This window comes from Magnolia sinica, chromosome 18 (genome assembly GCF_029962835.1).
Source record: "Magnolia sinica isolate HGM2019 chromosome 18, MsV1, whole genome shotgun sequence".
Taxonomy (NCBI): domain Eukaryota; kingdom Viridiplantae; phylum Streptophyta; class Magnoliopsida; order Magnoliales; family Magnoliaceae; genus Magnolia; species Magnolia sinica.
The window spans coordinates 59,858,137-59,871,036 of NC_080590.1; the positions used below are offsets into that span (position 1 = coordinate 59,858,137).

Here is a 12,900-nt window from a genome sequence, read left to right on the forward strand (position 1 = left end):
AAACATAAAAATTCAGTATGCACATAATTGATTAAGGAAATCAAGAGAAAACCATGTTACATCCACCCATATATGCAAGCCACATGCTAGGAACAAGCTAACATAAATTTAGGTCCTCGTGGAAGTTGGGGCTTCCATCTAGCATTGGAATAATTCAATTCTACGTGTTTTGATCACAAATCACATAAAGGATTCACAAAAGCAATAGTTAATTGGCTAAAGGAAGGAAGGGATTAGGGTTCAGATTGAGGAATTAGGGTATTTGGGAAATTGGGGTTAGGGTTTCCTAAATTTGGGAATTAGGGTTTACAGAAGTGAAATAGGACAAGTGTTTTAGGGGGCTAGGATTATAGAGAAAGAGAAGAAAGAAGGGGGGAGAAGGGACCCGTACCGTTCACGTGCACTATTCACGTGTTGGGTTAGGTTTAGGGTGTGGATTGGCTAATGGTTTAGGTATGGAGTGGTTTTGTGGGGTTATTTTAGGGTTTTGGAAGGGATTAAAGAGTAGAAAGGGGATTCGAGGGTTTTTGAAGAAGAAGAATGAAGAAGAAGGTAATTCGATATATGGGACTCCGTCCCTCAACTTCCCACCGATCTCGACGAACACACAAGATTAAATCAAACTCTCACAAGGGAGAAGAAAATTGCATTCTATTAAATAGTTCCATAGGGGTGGGCATCCCCCCCTTTTATAGGTCCAGATTGGACATTTTACAGCCTCCCCCCCCCTCTGCATAATGTTCAAAACACTATTAATCGTAAAATAAATTATAAACTAATTAACCAACAAAACAGTAACCAAAAAAAAAACCAAATGTCCCGGGGCACATGGGGTCCATGATCATTTTCCTAATCTAGGCCCCTAGCGGGTCAATGGCCCGATGATCATGATCCGACGGTTTGAATGACTCGGGATCATGATCCAGTGGTCCAAAACTCCGATAATGCAACCCACATGCATCTTCCCAATGTGTGGTCTTCCAGATGCACACACTCATGTGTGTGGCATCTTCAGTCCATGCTCCAAGAAGTAGTCATCCATCCAAAGTGACATCGAATAGGTGTTCAAATGTCCTCATCAGAGTAGCTCTTATAACGTATGCATGCAAATGTTGCACATTCTAGTTGTTATTAGTTGTTCCATGAAATAACTATGTTCTATTGAAATGCCTTTGGGAATCTGATTTCATTTATTGTCTTATGAAGCTTTCTCAATTTCCTAATTGTGTGCTATTACAGTCTCTTGGATGCTGGAGAATGATGAGTGCATTGATCTATTTTTATGTATGATATTGTGTGTATTATAATGTAGATGGTCTGGGTCCATGCCAAGAAGAGTCAAAATTTTAATGGGCCCAGCCTGATTGGTTCGAGATTGGGGCCCAATTCCCAAATGACCCCCAGGCCTACTTGGAAATAAAGTTGTTCAATGTGCAAATTGTGTTTATCACCCAAGTCACTATTGATTTGCATGTTCTAATCTATGAATAAAACTTTTTGTTTTGTATTACTATTGCAGAAAATGCATGTCTCAAATTGTTTACCAACTGATGTATTTTCCAGTTCTGATTCTTCACAATCTTCTAATGTTTTTATTTGCAGAAGCTCATATTTGAGAAGCCTCCTCCGAATGTACGCAAAATAGTTCTTGCTACAAACATGGCAGAGGCAAGCATTACAATCAATGATATTGTTTTTGTAGTTGATTGTGGAAAAGCAAAGGAGACTACGTATGATGCGTTAAACAATACACCCTGTTTGTTACCATCCTGGATATCACAGGCTTCTGCCCGCCAAGTAAGACCTCTCACGCTGTAGCTTGACTTTTATCATCATCATCATCATCTAATTCTTATCCCAATTAATTGGGGTTGGCTAAAAATAAACTTCCACCGTGGGGCTTGAACACAACCACAAGGTAAAGAGCCTTACACTCTACCATTCAAGAAACAAGTGTCTATGAATTGGATGTTAGGATTGAACCAATGTGATTTTGGGAACTTAGCAACGATGTAGTCTAATTTCAGATATTGTTTGCAGTAGCATGTGTACTATTTCTGAGTGCCTGTGTATCAGTTGTCACACATAGCTTAAGTATCAACGAACTGACCATTTTATTATGACTCTTGATTTGATATGTAAATTCTACAACGAGACTTTTGATTTGGTAAACAAATTTGACACAGCTCCTACATGTTGGGCACTTGTACCACCAGCCGTTTTACACCTCCAGCAGGCCACATGTATATATCAAAATAGATAGTTGATAGGTTTGATCTACACGGTCCACTATTTTAATAATGGAATATACATACATATATTATTTATTATTTATTTATTTACATATAATCGGGTTTGGGTGGGATTCGAATATGGGTTAGGGTATACCCAAACCTGGGCCATTTATTAATCGGGCTTTAAAAAAACCCACACCTACACCCATACCCGGGCCATGTTAGGCCGGGCTCGGGTACCCATTGGGTGCACTTGGCCTGTTGACTTCCCTAAAATGGGCAGCCATGATGATATTTTAAAAACCTGAAAGAAGTCGACTTTTGCATCAAGACTTGAAAAAACTCAATTTGGTCACGACTTGGTCCAGACTTGAAAAAAACTTATCTCGTCTTGAGGAAACTCCACTCACCAATATATATATATATATATGTAAACATATTATTATATTTTAAGTATTGAATATTGCCAACTCCTTGTGTTCCAGACTTGGGAAAACTCGCCCAAGTTACCCTACCTGACTCAACAAACTCAAGTTGTGTTGTTGAAACTTGTTCCTTATAGATTATACTATAAGAGGTTGATCTAGACCATAGATCATGTGGGGCCTTGGGCCCTCGTTGATTGCCTGCCCCTCTCAATAATAATTTGATTGGATGATGGTAAACACCCAATTTATGGCTATGAAAGTAGACGTTTCATGACGCATGTTCCACAATTTCCACCACAAAACCTGGAGAATATGTCCCCAACCTGCAGTTAAGGTGTCTTCTTCTTCTTCTTCTTTTCCTGGGAAAGAGACTAAACACCAAGTGAGGGGATGGGACTACGGTTGTCAATGAGTTGGGCTCGGGTCTGGCCATGGTTTGTCGAAGCCCTGCTTGCAAGTCACTCCTTTAGCCTGTTAAGTTTTATTGTTTTTATCGAGAATGTCAATTGTATTAATTGGGCTCAACAGAGCTAAGAAGTTACAAGACATGCATTAAGCAATGCATAAGAAAACCCAGAACAATGCTTTGCTTGTGAAAACCCTTGTTTTGCAGTTTTATCCTCCAATTCATTGTCTTCTCTAGGAACAAGATAAAACAATATTTGCATTGCTGTGAAAGTTCAGTGACAATTTCCATGGTTCCTCTTCTTCTGACTTAGATGCACATGAAATTGCATTCAAAACTTAGTTCCCATTACAATTATGCCTAAACAGTTCCAATTCTACAAGAGTTACCCTAATTTTATGCTTCTCTTATGCCATGATTAAAAAACTCACAAGGGACATCTTGAAAAAGAAAAAAAGAAAAAGAAAATCTTAAGGGAGAGAGGATCTCTTGAATTTCATTACAATGCAATATTGCTTCCATGGAGCAGGACCAATTCCTTTCCCCCAAGCTATGGTACTCCTACAACCACCTTCCACTACCAGTGGACCATTGAATGATTCAGGAGAGAGCTCCATGAGTTGCCTACTTTTTTTTTTTTTTTTTTTTTGTTGAAAGATAATCAGAGTTGCCTACTCCCATTGGCCCCTAGAAAACCAGCCTTACCAAGCCTTTATTGTTGTGGACAACAATTCCACAATTACCAGGTTTTCCCATAGAATACCTACTTAAATTCAATTTTCACAAGCCTTCGGGGCTACAGTTTCCAAGGCTCTTTCTCCTTCTTAATGACACAATTAGCTTGGGTCTCAGATAACAAACATTTATCCAGATCAGCAGCCCTTATGCTCTGAATTCATTGGAGGAGAGGACTCATCTCAATAGAAAAACTTTAATCTTTATGGAGAATTTCAAAGTGGGAGTTACTTATTGTTGAATATTTTCCATTATGTCCCTTTTATAGATCCCAAATAATATCATCAGGAAGCATCTACACCGAAATTTACCTCTAGGCTCTAGCTTTAAAAACCTACTGGCCACCCATCAATAAGATTTGTCAATGTAGGGGGAAGGATCCATGTTAAGGAAAAAACGGAAGAAGAAGCTTTACTCTTTAATAACTGTATAATAATTTCTTGTTTATGCCAAATCAAGGTTAAAAAAATAAAATAAAAATAGTAGTCTTACTTGGGACTAGAAACTTTGAAGGTCTAACCTATATAGCTATACTTTCTGTTATTCATGGATAGGCACTGGTGGATGTGGTTTTTTTACTTGTAATGTTGAATAAATGAATGATATTCTGTTTTTGAGACACCCAAGTAATGACTCTGCATTGGATGATTTCACTAACATGCACGCGAAAGATGATTGTGGAATTGTGGAATCATTGACATCTGAGGATCTATTCAGTTTGTAACTATCATGATATTCTAACTTGATTATTGCATCACCATCTTTTTTTTTTTTTCCATCTTTGACTTGTGTGCACAGAGAAAAGGTAGAGCGGGCCGTGTGCAGCCAGGAGAGTGTTATCACCTATATCCTAGATGTGTATATGATGCTTTTGCAGAATACCAGCTTCCTGAACTTCTGAGGACTCCCTTGAACTCTCTCTGCTTGCAAATCAAAAGTTTGCAACTCGGAACTATAGGAGAGTTCTTGTCAGCTGCTCTGCAACCACCAGAACCATTGGCTGTAAGTATTCCTTCTGTCATAAAATTCAGTTGCTGTTATTTTTGAACCATGACTGTTTCTCTTTTGTGTTCCACGCAGTTCCACTAGCAATGCGGCCATGTTTTATATAGCTCAATGTTTAGGTGAAACATTCTTGAGAACAACCTCAGAACATATCATTAGACTGCGCTTGAGTTGCAATCTTTTGGTTGAATTATGTAACATGTTTTGTCAGATGGGGATAGTTAATGTGCACAGATTCGTGCGCACCTGCTGTGCACCTACTGCCTACGGTGTATGCTAGTTCTAAGTGCACCTGTGATGTACCATTCAAGGATAGATTTAGATTAGATTTAGACTTCCTTTGACTCCCTAGTCTCTTTAAGTCTCCTACTGCAATTAGTTCTCTTCTCCTTATAAAACTTTTCATTTTATATAAAGGATTAAGGAGAGGGAGATTAAGCAAAACTGCAATTAGTTCTCTTCTCCTTGTAGAACTTTTCATTTTATATAGAGGATTAAGGAGAGGGATCTGTTTAATTTACATTGTATCAGGGCCTTTCTGCTCCATCTTCCTTTTTTTTTGACTTTCGTCTTATTTTCTCCTTCTTTTCTGTGGAAACTCTCTAGTTTTGAAAGTCGATCATGGTTTTTCCCCATCCCTATAAGGTGGTGAAAGTGAAATAAACCCTCCATCACAATCCTATAGATGCAATCTTAAAGCACCTGTATCTTTTCTGGAAAAGATTTCTCCATCGACAGTTTCCTCCGGAAATATGGATCTCAGATCTGCACTGAAGAAGCATCCACCCCCTTAGATCTCAAGCCAGACTAGAGTCATTGGATCTATCTAGAATCACCTCTAGATCCAATTTCCAACGCTAAAAGTGCACAATGAACATCCCTACCAGGTCTCATAGGAAACGGATCCTCGATCACTGGGCCTTGATGGAAAATCTCCAGACCCTGGTTCTGAAGACGGATCTACATGGAGCATTCTAGTGTCACTGGAGCTCACTAGAAATCAGCCTAGGACAGCTGGATCTCGTCGGAAACGGCTTTAGACCTTGATTATGAATTGCACCGGAAACAGCCCAGTGTTGCTGGAAATAACTAGAAACCCTCTTTGATTCACCATATCTACTCCTGGACCACAGTTGTCTACTTGTGGCTCTTTTTGGTACCAAACTCGAGTCCAGGGGCCCTTGTCGCTGCTGGGAGTGACCCGTGGACCACCTATTGAGGCTCGATCTGAAGCTCAGACCACATTCAGCCCTTTGGAGCACTCCCCGTTCTCATATCTATCAAGTGTGATTCATTCCCACGCTACTGATCTTTGGACCTTTGTCAGACACCAAGATGTTACATCAAACTAGCATTTTCCCTCATCTGTTTTTTATTTTTATTTTCTCTTCTTCCTTTTATTAAATGGAGAGAATAGACACCCAGATTTCATCTAGACATATGGGTAGCCCTAGTCTTATGATAACTATAGAAAAACTAGATGGCACAAATTATTTGGAGTGGTCTTAGGTGGCCCGAATATATATTTGAGCACGAAAGGACTGGGATACATTACATGAACCAAGTAGCCCAACCTTGAAGATCCCACTTATGATGAATGGGAAAGTGAAAACTGGCTTATGATGTCTTGGCTAGTGAAATTCTATGCAACTAAATACTAGTCTCCTGAAGACCGAAAGTTTTTATGGGATAAAGTAGCCAAAATGTACTCCTACCAAGACTTGGTGTAACACCCCGGTTTTCGAAACCCGAGTATACTACTCGTTTCCCGAAAACCCTAGTGTTAACCTTTAAAATTCCAGTCTAAGTTTAAACAGTCTTGTCATTAGTCAAAGTTAGCAACAATTACTAGTGAAGTAAACCATGCATTGACTAAAAAATTTCCATTCATAATAAAAAATTCAAATGTAGTGCCCATACAAGACTTATACAACCCAAATACCAAAAGAACACAAATCTAAAACGGAAATCTATCAACTAATGATGGAGCTCAATATGGGCCAGAAGGCTGCCCGATTTGCTCCGGCAATCAAGTGAACAACATCGACTCGCTTTACACCTACATTAACTGATATGTTTTGATAGCATCAATGCCTATCGTAGTGAGAAATACCCCCTATGTTTACACCAGTGTATCAAATAGCTCTGTAGCGTACGCTACGTAGTGTAACGTACAAAAAACGCTACATAGTGTATGAAATAGCATAAATACGCAGTAGTGTACGCTACAAGGGTTGTAGCATATGCTACACATACGTAGCGTGTAGCGTACATAGCGTACGCCTCAGGACTACCGTAGGATTTTTAAAATAAAAGTCCTTTTAGTTAAAAAGTTGTTTTTAAATGGTGGTGACTGGGCATTTTTCCTTTGGGTAGGTGGTGGGAGACTCATATTATAAGAGGTTTGTTTTTTAACTTAAAACAATTGAAATAGGGCTTTCGAACAACCCTATCGTAGTGCTGCAGCAGCTATAGGTGCTCCATTTTTGAAGCTTCGATTCCAAGCTTTCGAACAGCCGTTTCTCAGATCCGATTTTTGGCTTTCAATCGGAATTACAAGAGCATCATCTTGCTGGATTTTCAGGAGCATGGAAGCCCAAACAAGGGAGAAATCACGTATCCCTCTTTTCGCAGCCGTGCGGACACGTAGCTCCCAAAAATCCATTTTCAGTTGATTAAATCTCTTTTTAAGGTATTTTTTAGCCCTTTAATCATTGCTAATGAGTTTTCTTTTTAATGTATGCTAAAAAGTTGTGGTTATTTTTTAATTTTTTACTTTTTTTTTTTCTTTTTAGGAGATCGGTTCTCATGTATGGGGGTTGTGGTGTGTATGGCATGGATTTGACCCATCCAACCATCACGTGGTACACATGCGTGAGGTCCACTGTGGTGTTCCATGCCACGGCCCACATGTGTGGGGTCCTCTGTGGTGTTTTATGCCATGGCCCACATGCGCGACCATGGCTCACGTGTGGGGTCCACTGTGGTGTGTATGGCATGGCCCACATGCATGGGGTCCATTGTGGTTGTATGGCATGGCCCACATGCGTGGGTCCATTGTGGTGTGTGTATGGCATGGCCCACATGCGTGGCGTCCACTTTGGTGTGTGTATGGCATGGCCCACATGCGTGGGGTCCACTGTGGTAAGTGTATATCATGGCTCACATGCGTGGGGTCCATTGTGATATGTGTATGGTATGGCTCATTGTGATTCATTGATTTGTTTGTGACGTGTTTTTTTTTTTTTAAGTGAGAAGAATGTTTGAAGAGAGAGAGAGAGAGAGAGATTTTGCATGGAAATGTGGTTGATAATCCAATTGGACAATCTCATAGAAATTATGTGCAATGCAAATTTTGTGGTCAAAGGTGTACGAGAGGCGTGAGTCGCCTAAAGAATCATTTGGCCGAAACCCGCAATGGTATAAAGCCGTGCCCAAAAGTGACGGAAGAAGCCGAGGAGTGTAGATAGGCTTTAAAGGAATACCATGCTGGAAAAAAAATAAAAGAAATGAGGTGTTTCGAGATATTGGGAGAGGGGGATCGACATATCTTTTTGGTTCTACAAGTGATAGCGCTAGTGTGGGTAATGATGCTTTCATTGGCAGCCAACTTGGTAGTGGATCTTCTGGTAATCAACCAATGGCAAGAACAAGGGGTCCTATGGATCAATTTGTTAGCAGTGAGCAACGTCAATCTACATTGAATTCAAGGTGGAAGAAGAAAGAAAGAAAAGAAGTATGCAGGGTGATTGAAAGTTTTTTTTTTGGGAATGCTTTGTCGTTGAACCTGTGTAATAGCCCGTACTTTTCAGCATTGTGTGAGGCTATTAGAAAGTTTGGACTGGGATTGAAGCCACCATCCATGCATGAGATGAGAACATGGATACTAAAAGAGGAGGTTGCTAATACTGATGATTTAATGAAAGCATACAAAGATTCCTGGAAAACTTACGGATGTTCAATTATGTCTGATGGTTGGACGGATGGAAAGAATAGAAGCATCATTAACTTTTTGATTAATTCTTCGATCGGAACAATGTTTTACAAGTCTATTGATGCTTCAGATTCAATAAAAGATGAAAATTTGTTATTTAAATATCTTGATGAAATTGTGGAAGAAATTGGGGAAGAAAATGTGGTCCGTATGCTGGGAAGAAGTTGATGGATAGGAGGAAAAGGATATATTGGATTTCGTGTGCTGCACACTGCCTAGATCTAATGTTGGAGGATATCAGAAAAATGAAAATGTATTCTGAAACACTTGAAAAGGCAAAGACAATGACCAAGTTTATTTATGGGCATGGAATTGTATTGAGCATGATGAGAAGCTTCACAAATAATAATGAGAGCACCATGCCTTTGGTAAGCGTTTTAAGAGAAGTAGATTCGTTAAAGAGGCCAGCAATGGGGTTCATTTATGAATTGATGGACTCAACAAAGGAGAAAATTGCATTTAATTGCAATAATGTAAAAAAGAGATATGTTCCAATTTGGAACAAAATAGATGAAAGATGGACTCCTTAGCTTCATTGTCTTTTACATGCAGTCGGGTACTATTTGAATCCTCAAATACGGTACTCAGATAAGTTCTCTACACACCCTGAGATAAAAAGGGGTTGTTAGAGTGCATGGATAGGATGATCCCCTATGAAGAGCATGCTCATGCTGATATTCAGTTGGATGAATATGAGAAGAGAAGAGGGTATTTTGGTTCTCGCCTTGCATTCGAAACCATGACAAAGCATTCCCCAAGTAATTTATAATTTTATATTTTGATATTTTCATTTTTATGTAAATTATATTTTTATAATTGGTGAAAGTATTTCATTAATTTATAAATTATAACTAATTTGTGTAGCTGATTGGTGGGAACGCTTTGGAGATAGAACTTCACAGCTTATGAAGTTTGCAATACGAGTTTTAAGCCTCACATGCAGTGCTTCTTGCTGTGAGAGAAATTAGAGTACTTTTGAGCTGGTGACTTTTGTACCATTCAATATTCTAAATTGGCTAATTTTTATTTAGTAGATTAGCAAGTGTTTGATAATTGACTGACATAGATCATCCACACAAAGAAGAGAAATCAGCTAGAGCAACGAAAGCTCAACTCTCTAGTATATGTGATGTATAAAATGAAACTGAGAGAGAAGCATGAAGAGAAGGGCGGCAATGGATCCAATATTGGTGGACCACATTGAATCAAATGATGAATGGATTGCTGAGAAAGAAGACGCTGTTCTCCCAACTGATCCATCATGGCTCGAAGATCAAAATATGACCTTTGATATTAGTGTCGTTACAACTATTCCGGAGTCTGATGATCCAGCTGACAGCAATGCACCATCAACATCTAATATTTCTGAAGGAGTTTTCCCCCCACCTTCCTCAAACAAAAGGAAGGCAACTAATTTAAGTAAGTGTTTATAGTTATAGACTAAGTGACATGAACATTTTTAACAAAGAAAGTAAAAAACCAATGAATCTCTTTTTTCTGTTTTCTTTTTTAATGTGTTGGTGGTCCTATGAGAAGATTTCTTACTCCTATAAGAGTGGAAGGAGATACAGGAATGATTGTTCATGGTGTGGATGATGTACATGCAGATGTAGATGCTAATGCTGATGATGAAAGGCTTAGACCTGGTTACGAAGTGAATGAGGATGACGACGACGACGATGATCTATTAGATGTAGATGACGTTTAGACACTAGAGTCTAGAGACTATCAATTGAGAAATTGAGATATTGATTTTTGAGGAATGTGACATTTGTATTGTACTTGATGCTCTTAACTGTGGGATTTTTATTTTGAAGAATGTGACATTTATATATTTTCTTTTTTCTTACTATTTATCATATTTTTCTTTTTTCTTTTTATTAAAAAATAGAAGTATTGTGTAGCTTACGCTACACGCTACGAAGGGTTGAACGCTACGCAACACACTACTGTTATTTAAAACACTGGATTACACAATCGTCATTCATAATCCACTATAGTTCGCAAGACAAAAAAAGATAAATTAGACAACGCAATTCGAAATCATGATCATATACTCAGAAATATAGCCAATCAATATAATTTCACAATTATGAAAATGTAGTAGAAATCGCAACACGAGTGAATATGTCTAGATAGTCAGATAATCAATGCACCTAGAAATCACATTGTACGTGAACTATGCAAGATGACTAGAAAATGAACAAGTGAACTTCTGCTTCACCCGGAAATCATATAGAGCTCCGCACGGTGACTAGAAAATCAATAAATGAACTTCCGCTTCACCCGAAAATCATATGAACTCTGCAAGGTGATCAGAAAATCAACATGTAAACTTCAGCTTCACCCGGAAATCACAATACAAGTGAACTTCGCAATATGAATAGAAAATCAACATTCAAACCCCTGCTTTACTCGGAAATCACATTGTACATGAACTCCCCATGGTGACTAGAAAATCAATAAATGAACTTTAGCTTCACCCGGGAATCACAATACAAGTGAATTCCGCAAGATGAAGAGAGAATCAACACGTGAACTCCGGTGTTACTCGGAAATCATATGAACTCCGCAAGGTGACTAGAAAATCAATAAATGAACTTTAACTTCACTCGGAAATCGTATGGAACTCCACACAATGACCCGAAAATCAACGAGTTTATACAAATATAACCATCAAGCCTCGAAAGAGCAATTATTCAATCAAGCCACATAGGGGAAAATATCCCATCAAAGCCGCATAGGGCAAATATACGAACAAAGCCACATATGGCACAAATGGTCCGCAAGATGGTAAGTCTACCACAATTTCCATTCAATCCATTAGCATTTACACTAGTTCGAAGACCTCCAAGAGTATCATCAAGTGATCACAAGTGGCAAACATCTAATTAATTAACAAATTCTGTAACTTGAGATAACATGTAGCCATCAAATCATTCATGCTTACTAAAATTAAAGAGACATGTCAATCATCCAATACAGGAGTCAATTGCGCAACATATTAACATATTCACATAGTGAGACAAGTAAATTAATCAAGTAACTTAGGAGATGTTAAATATAAGAGATCCTCCGTCATCTATATCAAGAATAACGAACTTAAGTTGAAAGCTTAAAGGAGGAGTCCTCACCCTATGAACTTAGATTCACTTCTCAAGTCCCTAGAACGAAATTTTGCACTTTAGACACAAATCCTAACCCAAATCATCACCAATGAATAGTTAGGATCAACCTTAGAGTTTTAATTGCGAACCTTAATGTAGCTAACTCCACAAGCCCAAACCTAGGGTTAGGGTGGGGAACTTTGAGCTTCATGACATACTTCTAACTACACAATCAAATATGAATTTCCACAAAAGAGGCGTATAAATTACTAATATCTTAGCCTGAAGTCGCAGGGGTTGACTTAGATCGACCAAGATTGGATGCAGCTCAATGAAGTGTGAATTCAAGCGGGAAAAGTTAGGAAAACAAGATCCCTGCTCTCTATCTAAAAGAATAAATCAATAAACTTAGATTCTAATTAAACCCTCAAAATAAGGTTTGAGAGTGAATCTCACCCTATAAGCTCAGTTCGCACCTGACTCGATTCCGAGTCAACTCAACGATTCTCCTTCCTTTCTCTCTTCTCTCTCTCTCTCTCTCTCTCTCTTTTCTTTCCTACTACACCCAACAATGGGTCTGGACCATGATGTGCCGTAAAGGCCATTATGTAAAGGTAACGGTGGCAACCGTTACACGTTACAGGGTCGTAACAGCCGTAACAGCCGTTATGGAAAAAAAAAAAACGACCTGTAATTGGCGTTAACAGCATGTTACATCCCCTATAAAGGCCATAATAGCTCCATAATGGTCTATTACGGGACATATACATGTTTTTCATACTTTTTAATCAACATTACGGGGCAGATATAGGTTTTTAGGAGGGTTTTTTCAATAAATAAAAAAAATCTAAAAAGAGAAACCATAAAGGCCGTTACGGGTTCGTAACAGCCGTTATGCCTCGTACCGTAAAGGTAACGGTGGTGCCCATTACCCCCACTATTACCGTTACGAAACACCTTAGTCTGGATAAATCAACCCGAACTAGGCTTG

At 38.8% G+C, this 12,900-nt stretch overlaps 1 protein-coding gene across 2 annotated transcripts in view; it reads left to right on the plus strand.

Moving 5' to 3' along the window:
* Positions 1–12,900, plus strand: part of LOC131233244 (DExH-box ATP-dependent RNA helicase DExH3) — a 144,794-nt gene that overhangs the window by 87,149 nt on the left and 44,745 nt on the right. For both annotated transcript variants that reach the window (XM_058229890.1, XM_058229891.1), the window contains exons 11-12: positions 1,603–1,797; positions 4,602–4,805. In XM_058229890.1, coding sequence (XP_058085873.1) covers positions 1,603–1,797; positions 4,602–4,805 — 399 coding nt within the window. The remainder of the gene's footprint in view (positions 1–1,602; positions 1,798–4,601; positions 4,806–12,900) is intronic.